This window comes from Hordeum vulgare, chromosome 1H (assembly GCF_904849725.1).
Source record: "Hordeum vulgare subsp. vulgare chromosome 1H, MorexV3_pseudomolecules_assembly, whole genome shotgun sequence".
Taxonomy (NCBI): domain Eukaryota; kingdom Viridiplantae; phylum Streptophyta; class Magnoliopsida; order Poales; family Poaceae; genus Hordeum; species Hordeum vulgare.
In genome coordinates, this window is record NC_058518.1 from 118,282,485 (window position 1) to 118,309,707 (window position 27,223).

The following is a 27,223-nucleotide window of genomic DNA, read 5'->3' on the forward strand; positions in this document are numbered from 1 at the left end:
CAAACAATAAATCGCCAACGGCCTGATTACCAGCCGTTATGTATGTCCTGATTGTGAGTGTGTGTGTGTGTGTGTGTGTGAGAGAGAGAGAGAGAGGGGTTATGTATGTCCTGATTGTTCTACTTGGTAACAAAAGACTATGCAAAAGTTAAAGAAAACTTAAAAAAAAATAGGCATATAAAGCATAGCAGTATATGTTCATGTTCCTGAGCCAATGAGTAAGCTAGTGTAGATTAGGAGCCCCCTGGATTTTTTATAGTAGAATAAAGCTACAATTTTTCTTCTCCAATTTATGCCTTTTTTGACTAATCACCAACCAATACGCTCAAATAGAATGGCGATGTTCATAGAAATTTAACTAATCGCGACAACATAACAAGTAAGCTATGTACATGGCAGGAAGGGGAAGAGGCATGCCTGGGCCGTCTAGGATCTACAGGCCGTCGGGGGCGGCGGGGGGGGGGGGGGGGGGGTGGGGATGGAGGGGGGGACTACCACAGGAAGGAGCTCCCAATCTTCTGTTCCAGGTGTAGCTTAACTTGTCTGCAATTACAAAAGTAATTTTTTTATGGGTCACTCGAGTCAATCAATCAGCAGGAGAAAGATTGCAATTTAAAAGGATCCTCAGGTCAACCAAAAAAAGTTTGCACAGGAAAGGAAACATGCAGCGACATTATAGCTACACACGGACTGATTCAGGAGTATGGTGCTACAAGAGACACAACTGCTGAAAAGAAAAGATCCAGTATCCGTCGAAAACATCAGGATTCAGGAAACGCCCAACCAACCTGGCCTCACATATGCAAAACATATATTTCTGTCCAATTTAAGCAGGGTAGCAGGCGGCCATCATGCACGTATATGAAGAACATAAGTACTAATATGCAGAGAGTGAGAGAGAGAAGACTATGCATATCAAATATATGTTCTTGCTCCTCAGCAAACTAGTAAGCTGGAACAGATTAAGAGCCTTGTCCACTTTGTTTCCTACAAGCATCTTTATGCAGTCCTGGTTGGTCGAATACAGGTCAATTTCCTTGGCCCATATGTTAGACAGATTTGTGAACGTGTCTCGGCGAGTAACATCGTACACTGGAAAACAGACGAGGCATTCATTAAGTGGCATCTCTCAAAATTAGACAGCGCATTAGATATAACCCAACAAGAAACACACCAGTGAAAGAAACAGAAAAAAGGCTTTGGTGCCCTGTGTAGTGAATGACTCCTAATAAGTTAACCAAAGCCAGAAAGAGAGTTGTACTTTTCTATGATGAAGTAGGGTCGACAGTTGTATGTTCTATGATAATGATACAGTAGGCTCGGCAGTTTTAAAAAAATAAAAAAGCCTGAAAAGGTAACACTATAGATGCAGTGATTTTCTTTCAGGAAAGTCAAGCTGACCTACTTAATCATGTATGTATAACTGAAAACTCAACCATCTAAGGTGATGTGTAGTTCATCAATGTAAGGAAATTGACAGAATAGTTTATTGTCAAGACTAGCCTAGTTGATGTGGCATCAAGTTCCAGCAATGTAGGACAATGAGAAGAAAGGAGTATGACACGGCCTTCAACAGTGCAAACAGAAGTGTGAAGAGAAAGAATTACCCATGATGATCCCTTGTGCCCCTCTGTAGTAAGAGCTGGTCAAGGTCCTAAACCTTTCCTGTGTACGATGGTTAAGCCAGACGAAATCGGAGTTGCCCCTCAAGGTTGTCGGAGTTGCAGCTCTCACTGTCTCGCTGCCAACACTAGGCAATTAACAATGCCTCCTACACCAAGCACCATGCATGAAGAATTAGTCGTCCGTCGGTAACTAAGTGATGCTCTACTGCCTTCTCTTACACTTTTCCATTGTCAACTTGATCATGTAGGGTCAGTGATTTTTCGCATGGACAACAAGTCCTAGTTAGGGACGATATGGATCATGGATGCAAGTTCTGGAACCTTTCAACCTTGGTCTGGCAGGATAGTGAGGCTGAATAGCAGCATGTCATAACTCATGACTGCAGCTTGCTGCGGGTTCGGGATATGGTTTGTATAGGATTAAGCAAGCGGTTTTGTACAAGGTGTGTCTGTATAAATATATTCGAAATATGTCCAGTGTGATCATCTTTTTCTATGGGAAACCATGTCTATCAGGTAAAGCTTCAATAATTCAAAGAACGACAGAAAAATCTGGAAGCTAAGCTGATGACAGTGGCAGCGATACATGAAGTATTCAGACAATAGACATTTTTCTTCGGAGATATTTGGATCTCAAATTGAATAGTATATATATATGTGTGGTTCAAGACAGAATGTTGTCGACCTACTTTTGGTGATAAGTGTTGTGAACTATCACAATAGACATTGAAGCCTCTTCTCCAAAATGAACAAACACTGGAGCCATTAGGAACATCACAATCATCGCAATACAGGTATGTTGCAAAATAAGTGAAGGAATCGGAATTGAGTACATGGTTGGATTTCATAACCCTGGCAGCTATGTACCGAGGAGTTCAAAATAACTTCGCTTGGCAGATAACAACGGTAGCAATACTTGGCCTGGTGGATTTGGAAGCTGCAGGTAACACAATCATCTTTGACCATGAGCAATATAATATGTAATAGATGCTTCAGATATGTTGAATATCCAACAGAATATGTGGCGGTTCAGGAAAGATGAAAAAACATGGCGTTGTCAATCTAGGACGGTTGAATCCCAGCCGAGGGCAAGGAGAAATTAATATTAATAACCAAAGAAAGAAAGAAAGAAAGAATTGCAGGGTGAAAAAGAGAAAGAGAGGGGATGCACCAGTGTCCCAGACGGCGAGCTTGAGCTTCTTGCCGGCAATGTTAACCATCTTGACCTTGAAGTCGACGCCTGCAAGCAGGAATAGATGCAATTCCCTTAGGGTTAGGTAGGTAGGTCTGATTGGATTTGAAAGAAAGAAAGGAAGAAAGAAACCATTGCTCAGCAGAAACACATTAGAGCACCATGGGTTGTACTGAAAGATGATGTATGTTTCATGATAAAAGAAATCTACTCACGTGCATGACCATCTACAAGTTTATTAGCAATTAAATCAATGATACCGCCCATAATGCCGCATCATATAACCAAGATGGAATTATTTAAATGCTAATGGACAACACATCTCTTGTTGGTTGAAAAAAAAACAAGATGTACTTCTGTACTGCAAGTCTGTAACCTTGAAAAATCTGAAATGCTTGTCGACTTGAGCAGCTCTAATCCCACAGAGAATGTTATAGACTAACTCCCTTCCACAAATGGCTTATCATCGACATGAAGTTTTTAACTTAACATGGCATTGTTTAAACAAAAAGGCAACAAAAGATGGTTGCGGGATATGTATAACATGTGCAGAATTACCTCCATAGTCCTTGTGTTCAGGGTCAACATAGGAATCAGGGAGCACAAAAAGAACACGAGGAATACCTGCAGCACAAACCAACAGATTTATTTAGACACACACACACCCTACCAGAAGGAGAAACAAGACAAGTTAGAGTAGACGAACCTTCAAGCTTGTTGGATGTCTCTTCGTCAATCTCACACCCAAACCCAAAGTAGCGCTCACACGAGATGTTGTAAATATACTTCTTGGCCTCCTCCTCGCTGCCGCAGAATGCAAAGATGGAACAATATCGGCTTATCACGCTTACACAAACAATACTCGACAGAAACTACCGCGGAACTAGTCGTCCAACCCAAACAAGACACAAGTTTGCTGAAACCGCGCACTTGACAACAGGCAGACATGTCCACAAGATACATGGACCAGGGATTGCGCCAAAAATGGACACTGGTAATAAGCAAACAGAGGCAAGCAGTTTCAGTACATCTTGTCTAAGACAGTATCACTACATCGGAGACTGGCCGATCGGCGCTGTCATGGAAGCATCGTTCATGATTAGATGCAACAGCAGCAGCAGGCAGGCAGCGGTGAGGGGTTGATGACCCACAAGTATAGGGGATCAATCATAGTCCCTTCGATAAGTAAGAGTGTCGAACCCAACGAGGAGCAGAAGGCTCTGATAAATGGATTTCAGCAAGGTAATAACTGCAAGCATTGAAAGTAGCGGTAACAAGTGATTGTGTAGCGAGGTGAAACATAGCAAGCAAAGAGTAACAAGTAACAAGTAGTAGCAATGGTGCAGCAAGTGGACCAATCCCTTTTGTAGCAAGGGACAAGCCTGAACAAAGTCTTATAGGAGGAAAAACGCTCCCGAGGACACACGGGAATTTCTGTCATGCTAGTTTCATCATGTTCATATGATTCGCGTTCGTTACTTTGATAGTTTGATATGTGGGTGGACGGGCGCTTGGGTACTGCCCTTACTTGTACAAGCATCCCACTTATGATTAACCTGTCTCGCAAGCATCTGCAACTACAAAAGAAGAATTAAGACAAAGACTAACCATAGCATTAAACTAGTGGATCCAAATCAGCCCCTCACGAAGTAACGCATAGACTGGGGGTTAAGCTTCTGTCACTCCAGCAACCCATCATCTATTTACAACTTCCCAATGCCTTCCTCTAGGCCAAAATATGGTGAAGTGTTATGTAGTCGACGTTCACATAACACCACTAGAGGAAAAACAACATACATCATATCAAAATACCGAACGAATATCAAATTCACATGACTATTATTAATATGACTTATCCCATGTCCTCAGGAACAAAAGTAACTACTCACAAAACATAATCATAATCATGATCACAAAACATAATCATAATCATAGCATCAAGGATCTGAACATAAACTCTTCCACCAAGTAATCCAACTAGCATCAACTACAAAGAGTAATCAACACTACTAGCAACCTTACAAGTACCAATCGGAGTTGCGAGACGAAGATTGGTTACAAGAGATGAACTAGGGATTGGAGAGGAGATGGTGCTGATGAAGATGTTGATGAAGATGCCTCCCCTCCGACAAGAGGAGTGTTGGTGATGACGACGGCGACGATTTCCCCCTCCGGGAGGGAAGTTTCCCCGGCAGGATGTCCTGTCGGCGCTCTAGATTGGATCTGTTCAAGTTCCGCCTCGTGGCAGCGGCAAAACCATGAAAAAGCTCCCTATTGATTTTTTTCCAGACCAAAACGCTTCGTATAGCAAAAGAGGGGGGCTAGTGGGCCGTCAGGCAGCCTACAAGCCTGCCCTGCGCCACCAGGGGTGGTGGTGGCGGTGGGCAAGCTTGTGGAGCCCTGGTGGCCCCCCTCCGGTAGTTCTTTCACCCAGTATTTTTTATATATTCCCAAAAAATTCCACGTAAATTTTCAGGGCATTTGGAGATGTCCAGAATAGTGGACTAGGATTTGCTCCTTTTCCAGTCCAAAATTCCAGCTGCCTGAATTCTCCCTATTCAAATAAACCTTGCAAAATAAGAGAGAAAAAGCATAAATATGGTACCACAAGTAATATAACAGCCCAAAAAGCAATAAATATCAACATGAAAGCATGATGCAAAATGGACGTATCAACTCCCCCAAGCTTAGACCTCGCTTGTCCTCAAGCGAAAACCAAGTTCCATAAACATGTCCACATGTTGAGGGACGAAGGTGTCGATACAACATAATACGGGCATGAGGGCATCATGATCACACATAGGATAGCAAGACATCATAAAGATTCTTATGGGAAAGAAATAATTCCTTCACAATGCAAAGCATGAAGCAAAAAACCTTACCGAGAAGTGACCAACAATAGTCCATAGTCATTGAAGCAATTGCAATTTATCACAACATCAGAAAGAGTCAAATAAGAGCTTGTAAGGCAAACCCACATACTCAATCATCTCTTTTGTTTTCCACAATTGTTACAACTCACGTGGTACTCATGGTGTCAAAGTTTCAGCTGGACACAGAGGAAGATAGGGGCTTATAGTTTTGCCTCCCAACCATTTACCTCAAGGGTAAAGTCAACAACAATAAAGCATGAGTACTCAATTCCAAGTTGATATATGAATATAGATCTTTCCCAAACATGTGACGGTAGCCAAGACAAAGGCAAAAATAGGGAATTGGTGATGATCACCATGACTCTTACAAGGGCAAAAAGTAAAGGTACAAGATAGGCCCTTCACAGAGGGAAGCAGAGGTTGTCATGCGCTTTTGAGGTTTGAATGCGTGTCCTCTTAGTGCGGAGGAACGTCACTTTATATTGCCTCCTGTGATAAAGAACTTTATTATGCAGTCTGTCACTTTTATGTCTTCCTCATCACAGGTTCGTACAAAGCTTATTTTCCACACACTAATAGATCATACATATTAGAGAGCAATTTTTTTGCTTGCACCGATGACAACTTACTTGAAGGATCTTATTCAATCCATAGGTAGGTATGGTGGACTCTCATGGCAAAACTGGTTGGAGGTTTATGGATGTACAAGTAGTATCTCTACTTGGTGCGGGAGTTTTGGCTAATATGAGGTGGAAGCAATCGTCACATGCTAAGGGATCTCTAATCATATAACATTGTTTGGAACCAAGCAAACACAATTCATTATGTTGTCTTCCTTGTCCAACGTCTACTCCTAGGCATGTAATAGTTTGGTGAGTGCTCACAATTGTAAAAAGTGTCTAAGATGATATATTTATATGTGAACCTCTATTTCCTTATTACTTATTAATTGCAACAATGACTGGGGTCTATGTTGATTTATTCTCAACAAGTTTCAATCATCATACTTGTCATAAGTGAAGTTATCACTTTCCATAAGATCGTCTCATGATCTTTCATGCTATCTTTCTTTTCATACTTTTGATCGTGGCACAAAGCAAAGCCCTTGACTAAGAAACTCTTTATTATATAGCTCGTAAGCTCGAATACATCGGGGGAGAGACAAAAGCAAAAGACTCAAACTAAAAACTAAAGACGTATTCCTCTAAGAGAAGAAATAAAAACTGAAAAGGAAGAACTAAAACAAAGGTAAAAGAAAAAGATATAAAGGTGATACGATACCAGGGCAACTCCCCCAAGCTTGGCAGAAGCCAAGGGGATTGCCCATACCAATGCTTAGTTGTCTTCCTTTGGTGGTGGTGGTGTTGTTGTCGGAGTAGTCTGATCCTCCGTCTTCCAAGGCATAGGTGCTCCATCATGGGAGGATGAACGAGTCGTCGGAATCCTCAAATCTGCAGCCAACCTTATTGATTTAAATTTTTACTCATACTCACAGTTTTGATTCTGCAGGTCATAGATCTGGCCCTGAAGTTGGTCAACCCTATCGTAGATCCTGGAGAGGTGTTCCCAATATCAATGGCATCCATCTTGTGATTTCTAGTGAACTCCGTGATCATCGTGTGGTTGGCGTTGAGTCCACGCTCCACCATCCCTTGGCACTTGAAGACTTGTTGCTCCATTGCTTCGAGCCTCGTCTCCATGCTTCCGGTCTTCTTAGGCCCCTCAACATCACGAATGTGCAAGATCCCCTCGCTCATCTTGATTGATTGAGGGTGTTTCAGCACTTCCGTGAGGTAGGGATTGATGACCTTCTCGAAGATCTTGTCCTTAGGAGCATTTGGGGAAGTCATGATGATCTAGATCTGTCACAGAAACAGGCTTGAAACGAAAACAGAGGAAAACTATGCAATACGGAGATCAAAACCTTCGGGCGACTATATATTGATTTTTTTCTAGGCCAGAAGGAGTCCTCCGCAAGAAAATGGAGTCCGGGAGGCACACGAGGTGCCCACAATCTTGCCCTCCGCCACCAGGGGGTAGGGGCGGTGGCAGGGCTTGTGGCTGCCTCGTTCGCTCTCCGGACTACTTTTTATTTTTCTAATTTTCCAAAAATTCCAAAACGGAAGAAATTTCCTATTGGAAAAGTATCGGAGTCCAATTTTTTGCCGAAACAGATACACCTTCGTTTTCAAGGTCTGAAACAGGCTGATAAACATCCCTTATGTACTCCTCTGGAGTTATGACATTGATGATATTGGTCTCAACATTTATGGGAGTACCAGAGATGTAATGCTTGATTCTTTGCCCATTTACCACTCTAGGAAAGTTTCCTTCCGTGTTATTGATTTTGATGGCACCAGAACGATATACTTCCTCGACAACATAGGGACCTTCCCATTTAGAGAGAAGCTTGCCTTCAAAGAATCTCAAACGAGAATTGTATAACAAGACATAATCACCTACATTGAACTCTCGTTTCTGTATTCGTTTGTCGTGCCATCTCTTAATATTTTCCTTGAACAACCTAGCATTCTCGTATGCGTGGGCTCTCCATTCATCTAACGAGCTGATATCAAACAACCGCTTCTCACCGGCAAGTTTGAAATCAAAGTTGAGCTCTTTGATTGCCCAATAAGATTTGTGTTCCACCTCAAGAGGTAAATGACAGGCCTTACCATAAACCATTTTATACGGTGAGATGCCCATGGGATTCTTATAAGCAGTCCTATAAGCCCATAGTGCATCGTCAAGTTTGCTAGACCAGTTCTTTCGAGATCTACTGACGGTCTTTTGTAAGATCAAATTGATCTCCCTATTACTCAACTCAACTTGACCACTAGACTGAGGATGATAAGGAGATGCAACTCTATGGTTGACATCATACTTAGCTAGCATCTTGCGGAAAACGCCATGAATGAAATGTGAACCGCCATCAGTCATCAAGTATCTAGGGACTCCAAATCTTGGGAATATGACTTCTTTAAGCAACTTAATAGAGGTGTGGCGATCAGCATTTTTAGTGGGGATAGCTTCTACCCACTTAGTAACGTAATCCACAGCAACTATCCATTGGAGCTCGGGAAGGGTCCCATATAATCAAAGCCCCAGACATCAAATGGTTCAATGACAAGTGAATAGTTCATAGGCATTTCCTGACGCTTACTAATGTTCCCTATCCTTTGGCATTCGTCTCAAGACAAGACAAACTTACGAGCATCCTTGAAGAGAGTGGACCAATAGAAACCTGATTGCAATACCTTATGGGTAGTTCTATCTCCAGCATGGTGTCCTCCGTAGGCTTCGGAATGACACTTTTGCAGGATCTGTCCCTGTTCATATTCAGGCACACAACGTCTAATAACACCATCTACTCCTTCCTTATAAAGGCGAGGATCATCCCAAAAGTAGTGTCTCAAATCAAAGAAGAATTTCTTATTTTGCTGATAGGTGAAACTGGGTGGTATGTATTTGGCTATGATATAGTTTGCATAATCGGCATACCACGGTGCACTATGTGGAGTGCGGATGACATTTAATTGCTCATCAGGAAAGTTGTCATCAATAGGTAGTGGGTCATCAAGGACATTCTCTAGCCTAGACAAGTTATCTGCTACAGGGTTATCAACACCCTTTCGGTCAACGACGTGCAAATCAAATTCCTGTAGCAGGAGAACCCATCTGATCAGCCTAGGCTTAGCGTCCTTCTTCTCCATGAGGTACTTAATAGCAGCATGATCAGAGTGAATAGTGACTTTGGAATCAAGTATATAAGATCTGAACTTTTCGCATGCAAACAAGACTGCTAAAAATTCCTTTTCCGTAGTGGCATAGTTTCTTTGGGCACTGTCTAGAGTTTTACTAGCATAGTGAATGACATTCAACTTCTTGTCAACTCTTTGTCCTAGGACAACACCAACAGCATAATCACTACGTCACACATGATTTCAAAGGGCAAGTTCCAGTAAGGTGGTTGAACAATAGGTGCAGTTATCAAAGCCTTATTAAGTATTTCAAAGGCTTCCTCACAATCCTCATCAAAAACAAAAGGAACATCCTTCTGCAAGAGGTTGGTAAGAGTCCTAGAAATCTTAGAGAAGTCTTTAATCAACTTTCTATAGAAACCAGCATGACCTAGGAAACTTCGTATACCTCTGATATTTGTGGGGCAAGGCATTTTCTCAATTGCATCAACCTTAGCCTTATCAACTTCAATGCCTCTCTCAGAAATTTTGTGTCCTAAGACGATACCTTCATTAACCATAAAGTGGCACTTCTCCCAATTCAAGACGAGGTTGGTTTCTTCGCATCTCTGTAAGACTCAATCAAGGTTGCTGAGGCAATCATCAAAGGAAGACCCGTAAATGGAAAAGTCATCCATGAAAAGCTCAACAATCTTTTCACAAAAGTTAGAGAATATAGCCATCATACATCTTTGGAAGGTGACAGGTGCATTACATAAGCCAAAAGGCATACGTCTATAGGCAAAGGTACCGAAAGGGAAGGTGAAAGTGGTTTTCTCTTGATCAGATTGTGCAACAGGTATCTGCGAGAAACCTGAATAACCGTCTAGAAAGCAGAAGTGTGTGTGCTTTGATAGCCTTTCTAGCATTTGGTCGATAAATAGCAAAGGATAATGATCTTTCCTGGTTGCCTTGTTCAGTTTCAGGAAGTCTATCACCATTCTATAGCCGGTAATAATCCTTTGTGGGATTAGTTCATCCTTATCATTAGGAACGACGGTGATACCTCCCTTAGGTACAGAATGTACTGGACTTACCCAATCACTATGAGCAACAAGATAACTGATTCCTGCTTCCAGAAGCTTTAATATTTCTTTTCTAACGACCTCTTTCATCTTAGGATTTAATCTCCTTTGATGATCCGGAACTGGTTTAAAGCCAGGATCGGTTTTAATCTTGTGCTGACATAGAGTAGGACTAATACCCTTAATATCATCAAGAGTATATCCAATAGCAGCGCGGTGCTTCCTCAGAGTTTTTAGTAACTTCTTCTCTTCGCGCTCTGAGAGGAGAGCACTAATAATGACAGGATATATCTCCTTCTCATCAAGATAGGCATACTTAAGAGTATCACGCAACTGTTTAAGCTCGAACACAGGATCACCCTTTGGTGGGGGAGGATCCCCAAGCAGTTCAACAGGAAGATTATTCTTGAGAATAGGATATTGTTCTAAGACAATTTTATCTATCTCATCTCTCTCCTCCATATGCATATCATTTTCATGCTCAAGCAGATATTGCTCTAAAGGATCCGTAGGAGGTACGAAAATAGAGGCAAGAGCTATAATTTCATCTCTACCAGACGACTCTCTTTCATGGGATTGTCTCCCAAACTTGGAGAAGTTAAATTCATGAGACACACCCTCGAAAGTTACTGTGACAGTCTACTTAATGCAATCAATGTGAGCATTGACAGTGTTGAGAAAGGGTCTACCAAATATGATGGGACAAAAGCTATCTTGTGCAGTACCAAGGACGAGGAAATCAGTAGGTTACTTCGTCTTACCACACAGGACTTCTACGTCTCTCACAATTCCCAGAGTGCAGATAGTGTCTCTATTAGCTAGCGTAATAGTAACATCAATGGGTTCTAACTCAGCAGGTGCAATCTCATCTTTGATTTCATCATATAGAGAACGGGGTATTGCACTAACACTAGCTCCCATATCACATAAACCATGGTAACAGTGATCTCCTATCTTAACAGAAACAACGGGCAGGCAAACTACAGGTATGTGTTTGTCTTTCGCGTGAGGTTTAGCAATTCTAGCGGAGTCCTCACAGAATTTGATAACATGCCCATCTATGTCTTCGGCTAAGAGATCTTTGATAATAGCAACACTAGGTTCAACTCTAATCTCCTCAAGGGGTGCAAGTGATCTAATGTAACCCCTACGTATCACAGTTGGAGCTTTAGAATAATCCTTTATCCTAGCACGGTATGGTGGTTTCTCAGTGTAAGCACAAGGAACAACAGGATCACTAAAAGCAATGACTTTCTCCTCAACTAGATTTGTTTTGGCTATGTTGCTTTCTACACAAGGATGATATTAAAACCACTTCTCTTTGGAAGATCAACATGAGCAGCAAAAGATTCACATAGAGAAGCTACTATCTCAGAGTCAAGTCCATACTTACCGCTAAAATCTCTAGAAGTGTTTGTCTCAACAAAAGATTTAACGCAATCAAACTGGAAATTCATACCTGACTCCTTACCTTCCTCCAGCTCCCAATCTTCAGAGTTGCGTTTGATTCTCTCCAATAAATTCCACTTGTGATCAACATCCTTCATCATAAAAGAACCGGCACAAGAAGTGTCAAGCATGGTACTATCTTCATGAGAAAGCCGAGCATAAAAGTTTTGAGTGATGATTTCTCTCGAGAGCTCATGATTGGGGCATGAATATAGCATAGATTTAAGCCTCCCCCAAGATTGAGCTATGCTTTCCCTGTCACGAGGCCAAAAGTTATGAATAAAGTTCCGATCACGATGTACTAAATGCATAGGATAGAACTTTTGATGAAATTCCAATTTAAACCGATTGTAGCCCCATGATCCAGTATCATCACATAGCCTATACCACGTCAACGCCTTATCCTTCAAAGATAAAGGAAAGACTTTCTTCATTACATCATCCTCGGGTAAACCTGCAAGCTTAAATAAACCACAAACTTCATCTACATAGATTTGATGCAAGTCTGGATGTAAAGATCCATCTCCTGTGAAAGGATTAGCTAGCAGTTTCTCAAGCATACCCGAAGGAATTTCATAAAAGATATTTTCAGTAGGTACCTCAGGTTGAGGAGCAACTCCTCATGCTTCCGTTCGTGGTGAATATACCCCGAACAAACTCCTCAAAGAAATAGTTTCCATAGTGACAAGTGACAATAAATTTCAGCACAGTATATAAATGTTTCCTTACCAATTTCCACTTACCAAAGGCACTTCACTCCTCGGCAACGGCGCCAGAAAAGAGTCTTGATGACCCACAAGTATAGGGGATCAATTGTAGTCCTTTCGATAAGTAAGAGTGTCGAACCCAACGAGGAGCAGAAGGCTCTGATAAACGGATTTCAGAAAAGTAATAACTGCAAGCACTGAAAGTAGCGGTAACAAGTGATTGTGCAGCGAGGTGAAACGTAGCAAGCAAAGAGTAACAAGTAACAAGTAGTAGCAACGGTACAGCAAGTGGCCCAATCCCTTTTGTAGCAAGGGACAAGCCTGGACGAAGTCTTATAGGAGGAAAAACGCTCCCGAGGACACACATGAATTTCTGTCATGCTAGTTTCATCATGTTCATATGATTCGCGTTCGTTACTTTGATAGTTTGATATGTGGGTGGACTGGCGCTTGGGTACTTCCCTTACTTGAACAAGCACCCCACTTATGATTAACCTCTCTCGCAAGCTTCCGCAACTACAAAATAAGAATTAAGACAAAGTCTAACCATAACATTAAACTAGTGGATCCAAATGAGCCCCTCACGAAGCAACGCATAGACTGAGGTTTAAGCTTCTGTCACTCCAGCAACCCATCATCTACTTACTACTTCCCAATGCCTTCCTCTAGGCCCAAATATGGTGAAATTTTATGTAGTCGACGTTCACATAACACCACTAGAGGAAAAACAACATACAACATATCAAAATACCGAACGAATATGAAATTCACATGACTATTATCAGCATGAGTTATCCCATGTCCTCAGGAACAAAAGTAACTACTCACAAAACACAATCATAATCATGATCATAGGTGTAATTAATAGCATCAAGGATCTGAACATAAAATCTTCCACCAAGTAATCCAACTAGCATCAACTACAAAGAGTAATCAACACTACTAGCAACCTTACAAGTACCAATCGGAATTGCGAGACGAAGATTGGTTACAAGAGATGAACTAGGGATTGGAGAGGAGATGGTGCTGATGAAGATGTTCATGAAGATGCCTCCCCTCCTACGAGAGGAGTGTTGGTGATGACAATGGCGACGATTTCCCCCTCTGAGAGGGAAGTTTCCCTGACAGGATCGTCCTGCCGGAGCTCTAGATTGGATCTGCTGAAGTTCCGCCTTGTGGCGGCGGCGAAACCACGAAAAACCTCCCTATGGATATTTTCCAGACCAAAACGCTTCATATAGAAAATGAGGGGGGCTAGTGGGCCGTCAGGCAGCCCACAAGCCTGCCCTGCACCACCAGGGGTGGTGGTGGCGGTGGGCAAGCTTGTGGAGCCCTGGTGGCCCCCCTCCGGTAGTTCTTTCGCCTAGTATTTTTTATATATTCCCAAAAAATTCCACGTAAATTTTCAAGGCATTTGGAGATGTGCAGAATAGTGGACTAGGATTTGCTCCTATTCCAGTCCAGAATTCCGGCTGCGTGAATTCTCCCTCTTCAAATAAACCTTGCAAAATACGAGAGAAAAGGCATAAATATGGTACCACAAGTAATATAACAGCCCAAAAAGCAATAAATATCAACATGAAAGCATGATGAAAAATGGACGTATCAGGGGTGCACGGCGGGTGGGGAGTACCTTCCGAGGACCTTGGCGAGGGTCTGTATGTAGCAGTCAATCATCTGGTGCTTGGAGGCGCCCTCGCCGCCGGGCTTGTCCATGACGATGAGCCAGTACTGTCATCTGGATGTTGTGGCCAAGACGTCCGTGCCGGGCAGCCAACGCATCGTGTTGTCCACGTCGTTCATCGTCGCACGTAGCTACCTCACTTGTCACCCGCGTGCTTGTGCGCTGCCGCCGCCGCCCCATCACACGCCCGCACTAATCAGCACTTTGTATCTGACAGCTACCTATTTATCTAAATAAATGGTAGCTCTTGAAAAAACATATTTATCCATCTCCAATTCAGGCGTTAGTCACATTGCGAGCAAATAATAAGAACAACATCGCAATTAGCATTGACAGGAATTTGGTAATTGATTTAGAACAGAGCGCAAGGGAGTAACACATGTCCAGAACTCAAAATGAAATCCGGATGAGCAGAAAAGGATTATGATCGGTACCTCCGTATAGGTCCACGGCTGTGGCTGCCCAGGATGAGCAGATCAACATTCAACTTGTCTGCAGCTTGACATATGGTTTCCTTGGGATCACCCACCTCGATGACGGTCTCTGCATCAACCTACACACAAAATACCCGACGAATTAATCCCCTGAACCAAGATCCAGTTCCACCCCAAAATTAGTAGTAATTCTCACAGCCATCGCCGCGCCCATTGACCGGATCGGGGAAGAAATTAGGCGCGCGAGAGAGCGAATCACATACCCCGTGGTCGGTGCAAATGGCCTTGGCCTTGTCGACGAGCGCCTGGGCGAGCTGCTGCTGGTGCTCGGTCACGGACCTGATGAGCTCCGGCGACGCCACCGACGGGCCAACTGCTCCTTCAGTAAAAGTCAGCAGTACGATTCAGCTAGGCTGTCCTCGAGAAGCAGCGGGCGCGTGACGGGGCGGCGGCAGCAGCGCACGAGCACGCGGGAACGGCGTCGGCACGACGGGGAGCTCTGCACCTAACCCTAGGTTGCCACCCCCCCCCCTTGGGCCATGGGGACGAGCGGGAGAGGGAGTGAGGGGGGAGGAGAAGGGAAGGAGACTAACCCAGGGGCCGCGCGGGCAGGTACCCGACGCCGTCGCGGAGCGCGTCCGACGAGGCTCGCCGCCGACGAGGCGGCCGCCGCTGGGAGGGAGAGCAAGAGAAGGGGAGGGATACGGGGGAGAGCGAGCTCGACTTGGTCGATACGGGCACAGGGGCCTCGCGGGGACTGACATGGGGATTTTAGCGGGGGTGATAGCAATGGCGCATCCCCGGGGTGCGCCATTAGTGGTTTTGCAAAAAAAATTTATAGTAGTGGCGCACCACCTACAAATGCGCCATTAGTAACCCTGGTTACTAATGGCACACCAGCTGGTGGTGCGCCATTAGTAGTTTTGCAAAAAAAAAAATTAAGTAGTGGCGCACTGAGTGAGTGGTGCGCCATTACTAGTTAAACTAGTAATGGCGCACTCTGCCCCGGTGCGCCATTAGTACTTTTGCACAAAAATATATAGTAGTGGCGCACCGAGTGTGTGGTGCGCCATTAGTGTCCATCACACTAATGGCACACCTGCACATGGTGTGCCACTGCTATATAGTAGTGGCGCACTACTTGTGTGGTGCGCCATTAGTGTCTATATCATCTATAGCCCTTTTCCTAGTAGTGCCCCGGGAAGGTATCCCCTCTTTCGTCTTCAATCCATCGGTAACGTTACTTGGGGCTATATTTTTATTCACCACATGTTATGTGTTTTGCTTGGAGCGTCTTGTATCGTAGGAGTCTTTTATTTTTGTTGTGTCACAATCTTCCTTGCTGCACACCTAGAGAGAGACATGCACTCACCGTGATTTTGTCGATCTTCACTTCTATCCTTTGGTTAGGCAATTCAGCTCACATGTGTTTCACTTATATCTTTTGAGCTAGTTGATTTTGCTCTTTGTGCTTTACTTCTATCTTTTGGAGCACGGCAGTGCGTGGCGTGGTAGTTGATCTATGCTATGAAAGTAGTCTCAAAAGGGGTAGTTATCCAAAGGGATACGAAAACTTCCACCTTCATGTGCATTCAGTAGTTAGAGAAGTTTGATTCATCTCAATTAGTTTTGAGTTGTGGTTGTGGCAATATTGAAGTTATACTAGTAAGGTGTTGTGGATCTAGAAATACTTGTGTTGAAGTTAGTGATTCCCGTAGCATGCATGTATGGTCAACCACTATGTGATGAAGTCTGAGCATGATTAGTTTATTGATTGTCATCCTTTGTGTAGCGGTCGGTATCGCGTGATGGTTTATACCTACCAACCCTTCCCCTAGGAGTATGCGTTGAATGCTTTGTTTCGATTACTACTAAAACTTTTGCAACAAGTATATGAGTTCTTCATGACTAATGTTGAGTCCATGGTTTAGATGCACTTTCACCTTCCACCATCACTATCTTCTTTAGTGCCGTGCAACTTTCGCCGATGCATAAAACCCACCATTAGCCTCCCTCAAAACAGTCACCATACCTACCTACTATGGCTTTTTCAAAGCCATTCCGAGATATATTGCCATGCAACTACCACCATGACATGTGCCACCACTTCTACATTGCCATTGCATGATCATAAGATAGCTAGCATGATGTTTCCATTGATGTCTATGCCATGCTAGATCATTGTCACGGTACACTACCGAAGGCATTCCATATAGAGTCATCATTGCTCTAAGTTTTGAGTTGTAAGTGTGATGATCATCATTGATGGAGCATTGTACCATGTGAGGAAATAAAAGAGGCCAGCGAAGCCCATTTACAAAAAGAGGCCAAAGATGCCCACAAAAAAAGAGGCCAAAGAGCCCACCAAAAAAATGAGAGAAAAAGAAAGAAGGGAGAATGCTACTATCTTTCCACACTTGTGCTTATTAAGCACCATGATCTTCATGATTGAGAGTCTCTCGTTTTGTCACCACCATATAGCTAGTGGGAAATTTTCATTATATAACTTGACTTGTATATTCCAATGATGGGCTTCCTCAATATTGCCTTATGTCTTCGTGAGCAAGCAAGTTAGATGCACACCCACTAGTTTTCTTTCAGAGCTTTCACATACTCTTAGCTCTAGTGCATCATTTGTATGGAAATTCCTACTCATTCACATTGATATCTATTGATGAGCATCTCCATAGCTCATTGATATGCCTAGTCAATGTGACCATCTTCTCCTTTTTTGCCTTGCAACCTCCACCACAGTCCATTCCACTTATAGTGCTAAAACCATGGCTCACGCTCATGTATCGCATGGGAGTTGAAAAGGTTTGAGAAAGTAAAGGTGTGAAAACAATTACTTGGCCAATATCGAGGTTGTGCATGATTTAAATTCGTTGTGCAAGGATGATAGAGCATAGCCAGACTATATGATTTTGTAGGCATAATTTTTTTGGCCTTGTTATTTTGAAAGTTCATGATTACCTTGCTAGTTTGCTTGAAGTATTATTGTCTCCACGTCAATAGCAAACTATTGTTTTGAATCTAACGGATCTGAACATTCATGTCACATAAGAGGAGTTACAAAGGACATCTATGCTAGGTAGCATGAAAGCATCAAAAATTCATTCTTTATCACTTCCCTACTCGAGGACGAGCAAGAGTTAAGCTTGGGGATGCTTGATACGTCTCAAACGTATCTATAATTTTTGATGGTTTCATGCTGTTATTTTGTCAACTTTGGATGTTTTATATACCTTTTATATCTTTTTTGTGACTAACTTATTAATTTAGTTCCAAGTGCCAGTTCCTGTTTTTTCTGTGTTTTTTTACTCTTTTTAGATCTGATTTTGGAACGGAGTCCAAATGAAATAAAATCCCCGAAATGAATTTTTCCATAACAGAAGAAGATCGGGGGACTTGAGGGCCAAGGCATGAGGCCCATAGGGAGCCCACAAGCCCTGTAGCCGCGGCCAGGGGGGCCCGCGGCTACCAGGCTTGTGGCCTCCCTAGAGATCCCCTGCCCTAGCTCTTTCGCCTATATATTCCCTAAAATCCCAGAAAAAATCAGGGCGTCCACGAAACCACTTTTCCGCCGCCGCAAGCTTCCGTTTCCGCGAGATCTCATCTGGAGACCCTTCCCGGTACCCTGCCAGAGGGGACTTTGGAGCTGGAGGGCTTATACATCAACATCATTGCCTCTCCAATGACTCGTGAGTAGTCCACTTCAGACCTACGGGTCCGTAGTTAGTAGCTAGATGGCTTCTTCTCTCTCTTGGATCTTCAATACAAAGTTCTCCATGATCTTCATGGAGATCTATCCGATGTAATCCTCTTTGGCGGTGTGTTTGTCGAGATCCGATGAATTGTGGATTTGTGATCAAATTAACTATGAATTATATTTGAGTCTTTGCTGATTTCTTATATGCATGATTTGATATCCTTGTAAGTCTCTTCGAGTCTTGGGTTTTGTTTGGCCAACTAGATCTATGATTCTTGCAATGGGAGAAGTGCTTGGTTTTGGGTTCATACCGTGCAGTGACCTTTCCCAGTGACAGAAGGGGCAGCAAGGCACACATCGCGTTGTTGCCATCAAGGGTAACAAGATGGGCTTTCATCATAGATTTGAGATTGTCCATCTACATCATGTCATCTTTCTTAAGGCGTTACTCTGTTCTTATGAACTCAATACACTAGATGCATGCTGGATAGCGGTCGACGTGTGGAGTAATAGTAGTAGATGCAGAAAGTATCGGTCTACTTGTTTTGGATGTGATGCCTATATGTATGATCATTGCCATAGATAATGTCATGACTTTGCACGGTTCTATCAATTGCTCGACAGTAATTCGTTCACCCACCGTCTACTTGCTTTCATGAGAGAATCCACTAGTGAACACTACGCCCCCCTGGTCTATTCACAATTATCATCTCTGCTTTTACTTTTACTTCGCTTTGTTTACTTTTTGCTTTCAGTTCTCACTTTGCAAACAATCTATAAGGGATTGACAACCCCTTCATAGCGTTGGGTGCAAGCTCTTTGTGTTTGTGCAGGTACTTGTGACTTGACGCGATCCTCCTACTGGATTGATACCTTGGATCTCAAACTGAGGGAAATACTTACCGCCGTTGTGCTACATCATCCTTTTCTCTTCAAGGTAACACAAATGCAAGGCTCCAAGACCGCGGGGGAATCCTTTTCTTATTTGCCAAGGAAATCCCTATAGGCGTAGCCAGCAGCACGGGCTCTCGACAGATCTGGCGCGCGAGGTGCACGGCTGATCTACGTCCCCGGGGTGGTGACTGCGGGGGGTGGCGGGGCCTTGCCAGTGACCTGCCTTTTTCAGCGGTGCCTCCAGTCTCGGCAGCGACGTGGCGCAGCAACAGGGTGGCATGGGTGATTCTTCGGGTAAAAGCCCTGTTCTGATTTCGGTCAGCACCGGCGGCAGCGTCGCCTTCTCGCGTCGGATCCCTCCTTATAGGTGTCGTTGTGTGATGCATTGGTTTAGCGACGACTTTGTTCATTCTCCAGGCGTAAGCGTTGGTTCCCGCTTCTGGATTGGACAGCGGTGGCGTCCTTGACGTCATTTTATCGCACTATGTGGCGCCTGTCTTGAGAGATGCTGCTCCACTCTGCTTGCCTAAGGTTTGGGATGGTGGTTGGCTGGTCTGATGTGGGTGGTCGATGGTGGTGCGTCCGGTCTGGGGTCGGCGGTGGTGTGTGTCATGCTTGAGTGCTCCTGGTGCGTCTCTGCTTGGCGGTCCCTGCGGCTACTTTGTTGGCACAGAGGTGTTGTGGCATTGTCTCGGCCTCGCATTTCCGTTCGAACGCATCCCCGACATAGATGGTGTCGCGGTGTTGTGCAGTCTTGGTTTGTGAGGTGCCATTGGATTCCGTCGATGATACAATGCTACAGCTTGGTGTCTTGGCGATGCCTTCATCTATGACGTTGGCAAACAAGTGGCGTGGCGTCGTCTCGGTCTTGCGAGGCCTTCGACTATGCCTCACGATGCGGGTCCTGTGTCGCGGCGTTGTGCAGTCTTGGTTTGCGAGGTGTCCTTGGATTGCATCGATGGTGCAGTGTCGTGGTTTGGACCGGCTAGCCAATGTTGGGCTTCTCCTATGGTGCTCTTTGTTGTGTTTTTCTTGCTTGTTCTCCCTGTTATGTGTGTAGTTGACGTGTGTGTTTTGTTTATCTCTTTTTTTCTTATGTCTCATGTACTTCTGGTTCGCTTGAACCTATCTTGCGAGCTGCAAAGCTTTATAGGCAAATTTGAATACAATTTATGTCGAGGGCCTCGCCTTCCCCGATGAACCTTCAAAAAAACACATATAAATTAATCGGTAGAAATCATAGAAACATGAGAACCGTTAGACATCAGACTACTGATGCCTAGCATTCAACCAGACCAACACCGAGGCGTTGGATTTGATCCCATGCACTCGTTGGATAAGCAAGGCACCTTTCACTTGGTGAACCCAAAACTAAAACTAGTTAATGCTGATTACCCTTGATTCCAGCGCTCGATTTCCGTAGGTTGATTGCTAGTCCTTTCAACGTAGGTCTCTAGTATAGTATATGTAGCTTGCTTCCATATAAATCAATCGGTATTTTATTCCGGATTGCTTTCTCCATGCTTAAAAATATGCAGTATTTGTAACGGTGCATGTGCCAAACCGGATGCATGTCATGCAATTCATGTTTTATTAATAGTGGAAGCATATCGATTCATTTTGGTTCTATTGGCTAGCAATTTTGCTTCCGTATCAACTGTATATTATTTCAATTTGTCGAACATGAAAATTTATTTTGCATCGTCTAAGTTCAATGCAGACACCTTCCTTCCAACAAATGCATGCTTCCATCAAACATAATTTTTACCATTATTACATACTCTTTAAAAAAATTGAAACTTGTCCTCAAAATCTTGTATATGCATCCGAATAAATAGGAATTTGCCTCCACTAAATTTGGAATTCACATCCACCATATTTGGAGTTGGCAGCCAAAGAAATGAGTATCTGCATCCATAGAATTTGGAAATTGAAACTTGTTTTCTCCCATTATTACAGACTCTTACAAACATATTAAATGGGAACTTGTTTTCCAAAGATTCCAGTATCTGCAACCGAATAAATAGAAACTTGTTTCCAAAGAATTTGGAATTTGCATCCGAGTGACATCCCAATGATGAACACCCCGATGCTAAACTTGGCCGCAACCACTCGGATCACTGACTCAATTCAACTGTCTGATTCAGCAGGTGGGGAGGGCATTCGGTAGATTCAAACTCTGCCAAAGACCGCCCTATAGTAGAATTCTACGGTGTCACAATCGCACCAACGGATACAAAGCAAGTCTGCCCAGGCGGATACGATGCAGTCGACTCCTAGCCCACACTCGCCAAGAAAAACTAGTGACCTCCTCCTCCTCCTTTGAGAGGCATGCACGAGGACGCCGGCGTGATGACCGCCACATCAGTCAAACGCCCCCTCCGAGGGGCGGTTCGTACGGCCAATGACCCTATGATGGTGGCAGAGTCCATGAGGAAGGCTGCGAGCGGAGTCCCATTTGGCGCAAGGGTTACGGGGATGACGATCGTCAACCTCCACAGCTCAACGCTAGGTCCATCATAACCCAGAATGTGGTGGACACGAACAGGGAAAACACGGACCGAATGAGTGGCTCGGGACCTTCTGGTCTCCTGTGCTTCAGTAGGTACATCCGAGAGGCCGAAATACCCTCCAACTACAGGTTGGCAACGAGAATCGGGAAGTTTAACGTTGATTCGAAGGCGGAAACTTGGCTTGATGATTACCGAGTGGCTGGCCAAATTGGCAGCGGTGATGACTTCGTCGTAATGAAGCACCTTCTTCTAATGTTGGAGGGATCTGCACGAGCATGGTTGAACCAGCTACCCGCTAGTTGCATATACTGTTGGGAGGACTTGGCCTGAGTTTTCATAAAGACATTCGAGGGCATGCACAATCGCCCGGGTGGGTTGACAAAGTTGTAGCACTGTGTCCAGAAAAAGCAATGAGACTCTACGAGAGTACATTCAGCGCTGGACCACTCTGCACAACACCCTGGAGAATGTGTCCGAGCACCAAGCCATCCAGGCTTTCAAGGTAGGCACTCGGTATCGAGAGCTCATCCTCAAGTTAGGTCGGGCTCGGGACGTGTCCCTTAGTTGGGCCATGGAGATCGCTAATAATTATGCCAATGGTGAAGAAGAAGACCACCTCCGTAGCGGCAAGGGCCAAGCCGGTGATGCCCCTCAATCGAGGGGCAGTGCTGGGAAGAATCAAAAGTAGAAGGCCGAAGCCTCGGGCAAGGCAGAGGTTGCAGCCGTACCTGGGACAGGCCAAAGCAAGCCCAAGCAGAAGAAAAAGAAGGAGTGGGCCCAAAAGAAAAAAAATTTGAATCTAAAGTTGACGTCCTCGATCATCCCTGCGAGATTCATACCAAGAAGGATGAAGAAGGCAACATAGTATATCCGAAGTATACCACTCGGGAGTGCCGCTTGCTCCGACGGGAGATGGAAAGAGAGCCCTCAGGGGAAATTGACAATGACGAAGAAGGGGAAGATACATCTGAGTACCCCTAATATCGAAAAAGTTCTCATGATCTTTGCCGACGTAGAAAGCAAGAGCCAATTGAAGGTCGTCAATAACGAGGTCCATATGGTAGTCCTGAGTGTCACCAGCTACCTCAATTGGGTGAAGACTCGTGTAATGTTCGACCAGTCGGACCATCCATCCCACATAGCCACCCCTCGGAGGCACACGCTGGTTGTTGATCCAGCTCTCAATGGAGTCCAACTGTGTAAGGTCATGATGGACGGTGGCAGTAGGCTCAACATAATCTATGCGGACATGCTCAAGGCAATGGACATCTCGATGTCCCGATTGAGCAAGAGCAACATGCATTTCCACGGGGTCATCCTCGGGAAGAAGGCAGAGTCACTCGACCAAATCACTCTGAACGTTGTGTTCGGAGGCGAGAAAAATTTCCAGAAGGAGCAACTAACCTTTGAAGTGGTACCCTGGGCAGGCCCGCCTACACACATTTCACTGCTCGTCCATGTTACGTGTATCTTAAACTTTAGGTGTGAGGACTAAAGCATGTGATCACGGTGCGATCGAAAGGTTGCCGAGGAGAGCCTCCAGTAGGGCTCCAAAATCGCCAACGAGCAGGTGCTTGCCGTAGAACTCGATGGATACAAGAAGACGATGGATGCCGCCGACTTGCTCAAGTCAAAGCGGCTCGCTACGGAAGCAGCTTTTCAGTTGGCCGGCGAGACCAAGCAGTTCCACATTCACTCGCATGATCCGAGTGCCTACGCGATGAACATCTCCACGTCATTCAACAATAAATAGGAAGTCGATCTCATCCAGTTCATCCATAAGAACCGGGACATCTTCGCATGGAAGCCGTCTAACATGCCGGGTGTTCCTAGGGATCTGGCCGAGCACCGACTCCGAGCCGATCGCAAGGTTAAGTCGGTCAAGGAGCACTTGCATCGATCCTTCGTCGATAAGCACGAGGCAATGGGTGAGGAGATCGCTCGGCTCCTAGCTGCTGAGTTCGTTCGCGAGATATACCACTCCGAGTGGCTCGCGAATGTCGTCATGGTGCCCAAGAAGAACAACTCACTCCGCATGTGCATCGACTTCAAGCACCACAATCGGACCTGCCAGAAAGACCACTTTCCTCTACCTCGCATAGATCATATAGTAGATTCTACTACCAGATGTGAACGCTTGTTCTTCCTGGATGCGTACTCCGGGTACCACCAGATCCAAATGTACGGGCATGATGAAATAAAAACGGCCATCATCACCCGATTCGGGTGTTTCTGCTATATCACTATGCCATTCGGTCTCAAAAATGTCGGGTCTACTTTCCACCGCATGATCCAGAAATGCTTGCATAAGTAGATCCAGAAATGCTTGCATAAGCAGATCCAGAAATGCTTGCATAAGCAGATCATCGCATGATCTTTTAGAGAACGGCGGTGTTTTGTTTTATAGAAATTATTAAACTTTCGTACTTCACTTATATTATTCTGGGAGTTCTTTAAACAACATGGTAATTGGTTTAGTTATGAATTTAGTCCTAATATAATAGGCATCCAAGAGGGATATAATAAAAACTTCCATATTAAGTGCATTGAATATGATGAGAAGTTTGATTCCTTGCATATAGTTTTGAGATATGAAGAAGGTAATATGAGAGTCATGCTAGTAAGTAATTGTGGATTAGAAGAAATACTTGTGTTAAAGCTTGTGATTCCCGTAGCATGCACGTATGGTGAACCGTTATGTGATGAAGTCGGAGCATGATTTGTTCAATGATTGTAAATCTTTGCATGGAGGTCGGGATCGCGCGATGGTTAACTCCTACCAACCCTTCCCCTAGGAGCATGCATCTAATACTTTGCTTCGATAACTAATAGGATTTTATAATAAGTATGTGAGTTTTTTTTACGACTAATGTTGAGTTCATGGATTATACGCACTCTCACCCTTCCACCTTTGCTAGCCTCTCTAGTACCACACAACCTTCGCCGGTACATTAAACCCACCTTCCTCAAAACAACCACCATATATTTTCATCAAAACAACCAACATACCTACCTAATACGGCATTTTCATAGCCATTCCGAGATATATTGCCATGCAACGCCACCGCCTCGTTTTTATGACACACACCATCACTTCCATATTGCTTATAGAGTCATAGTTTGTTCTAGATATCGAGTTGTAAGTAAATAAAAGTGTGATGATTTGCATTATTAGAGCATTGTCCCGTGTGAGAAAAAAGGATGATGGAAGCTATGATTCCCTGACAAGTTGGAATGAGTCTTCGGACTTTACAAAAAATAAAAGAGGCCAGCGAAGCCCATTCAAAAAAAGAGAAAAAAAGAAAAAAAAAAGAAAAAAATGAGAGAAAGAGAGAAGGGACAATGCTACTATCTTTTTCCACACTTTTGTTTCAAAGTAGCACGATGTTCTTCATAGAGAGTCTCCTATTTTGTCACTTTCATATAACTAGTGGTATTACATATTTGGCACAACCACTTAGTTTTCTTTTTGAGATTTCATAGACTTATAGCTCTAGTGCATTTGTTGCATGGCAATACCTACTCACTCACATTGATATCTATTGATGCGCATCTCCATAGCCCGTTGATATGCCTAGTTGATGTGAGACTATCTTCTTCCTTTCTTTTTGCAACCTCCACCACACTCTATTCCACCTATAGTGCTACATCCATGGCACACGCTCATGTATTGCGTGAGAGTTGAAAAGGTTTGAGAACATAAAAGGTGTGAAACACTTGCTTGATTTTCACCAGGGTTGTGCATGATTTAGATACTTTGTGTGGTGAAGATAGAACATAGCTAGACCATATGATTTTGTAAGGATAACTTTCTAAGACCATGTTATTTTGAAAGGAAGCATTACCTTATTAGTATGCTTGAAGTATTATTGTTTGTGTGTCAATATTAGACTTTTGTTTTGAGTCTTATGGATCAGAATATTCATGCCACATTAGATAATATTACATGGATAAATATGTTAGGTAGCATTCCACATCAAAAATTCTGTTTTCATCATTTACCTACTCGAGGACGAGCAAGAATTAAGCTTGGGGATGCTTGATACATCTCCAACGTATCTTTAATTTTTGATTGTTCCATGCCATTATATTATCTGTTTTGGATGTTTTATATGCATTAATATGTTGTTTTATATTATTTTTGGGACTAAACTATTAGTCTAGAGCCTAGTGTCAGTTTCTGTTTTTCCATGTTTTTGAATATTGCAGATAAGGAATATTAAACTGAGTCCAAATGGAACAAAATCTCCGAAAAGATTTTTCTTGAACCAGAAGACACCAGGAGACTTGGAGTAGGGGGCAAGGCTCTTGCCGGGAGGCCACAAGCCTACAGGGCACGCCCTGGGGGGGGGGGGGGGGGGTGGCCGCGCCCCTGGCTTGTGGGCCCCCTGCAGGTCTCCTAACCCTATTTCTTGGCCTATAAATTCCCAAATATTCCCGTATCGCCAAAATGAGCCATAAAAATACTTTTACACCGTCGGGAGCCTTTGTTCCCAAGAGATCCAATCTCGGAGCCTTTTCTAGTAATCTGCCAGAGAGGGAATTGATCACGGAGGGCATCTACATCAACTCCATTGCCCCTCCAATGATGTGTGAGTAGTTCACCACAGACCTACGGGTCCATAGCTAGTAGCTAGATGGCTTCTTCTCTCTGTTTGATCTTCAACACCATGTTACTCATGATCTTCATGAAGATCTATCCGATGTAATACTCTTTTGCGGTGTGTCTATCGAGATCCGATGACTTGTGATTTTATGTTCAGATTATCTATGAATATTATTTAAGTCTCTTCTGAATTTTTATATGCATGATTTCATATCTTTGCAAGTCTCCTCGAATTATTGGTTTGGTTTGGCCAACTAGATGGGAAATTCTTGCAATGGGAGACGTGCTTAGTTTTGGGTTCAATTTGCGGTGTCCTCACCCAGTGACAGTAGGGGTAGCGAGGCACGTATTGTATTGTTGCCATCAAGGGTAAAAAGGATGGGTTTTCATCATATTTCTTGAGTTTATCCCCCTACATCATGTCATCTTACTTAATGCGTTACTACGTTCTTTATGAATTTAATACTCTAGATGCACGCAGGAGTCGGTCGATGTGTGGAGTAATAGTAGTAGATGCAGAATTGTTTCGGTCTACTTGATACGGACGTGATGCCTATATGCATAATCATTGCCTTAGATATCTTCGTAATTATTTGCTTTTTTATCAATTGCTCGACAGTAATTTGTTCACCCACCGTATTATTTTCCTTTATGAAAAAAACCTCTAGTGAAACCTATGGCCCCCGGGTCTATTTTCCATAATATATTTTCAGATCTATAAACCAAAAATACCAAAAATACTTTGCTGCAATTTATTTACTTTTGTTTCCGC

General features: G+C 43.7%; 1 protein-coding gene across 1 annotated transcript; it reads right to left on the reverse strand.

Moving 5' to 3' along the window:
• Positions 1–2,617: 2,617 nt before the first annotated feature.
• On the reverse strand, positions 2,618–14,475 carry LOC123397463 (organelle RRM domain-containing protein 1, chloroplastic-like). Its single transcript, XM_045091992.1, has 5 exons — positions 14,431–14,475; positions 14,245–14,342; positions 3,524–3,621; positions 3,376–3,441; positions 2,618–2,865 (listed from the first exon to the last, which is right to left on the reverse strand). The coding sequence occupies exons 1-5, from the start codon at positions 14,473–14,475 to the stop codon at positions 2,618–2,620; spliced, it is 555 nt and encodes a 184-aa protein (XP_044947927.1).
• Between the last annotated feature and the right edge of the window lie 12,748 nt (positions 14,476–27,223).

What these genes read in the sequence shown, in the direction of transcription:
- LOC123397463 (XM_045091992.1), bottom strand. Translation starts at nt 14,475, where the DNA reads ATGGGGCGGCGGCGGCAGCGCACAAGCACGCGGGTGACAAGTGAG. An exon ending in CTCGCCAAGGTCCTCGGAAG is followed by an intron (nt 3,622 to 14,244) that starts GTACTCCCCACC and finishes ATTCTGCGGCAG; the next exon opens with CGAGGAGGAGGCCAAGAAGT. An exon ending in TGAACACAAGGACTATGGAG is followed by an intron (nt 2,866 to 3,375) that starts GTAATTCTGCAC and finishes TCCTGCTTGCAG; the next exon opens with GCGTCGACTTCAAGGTCAAG.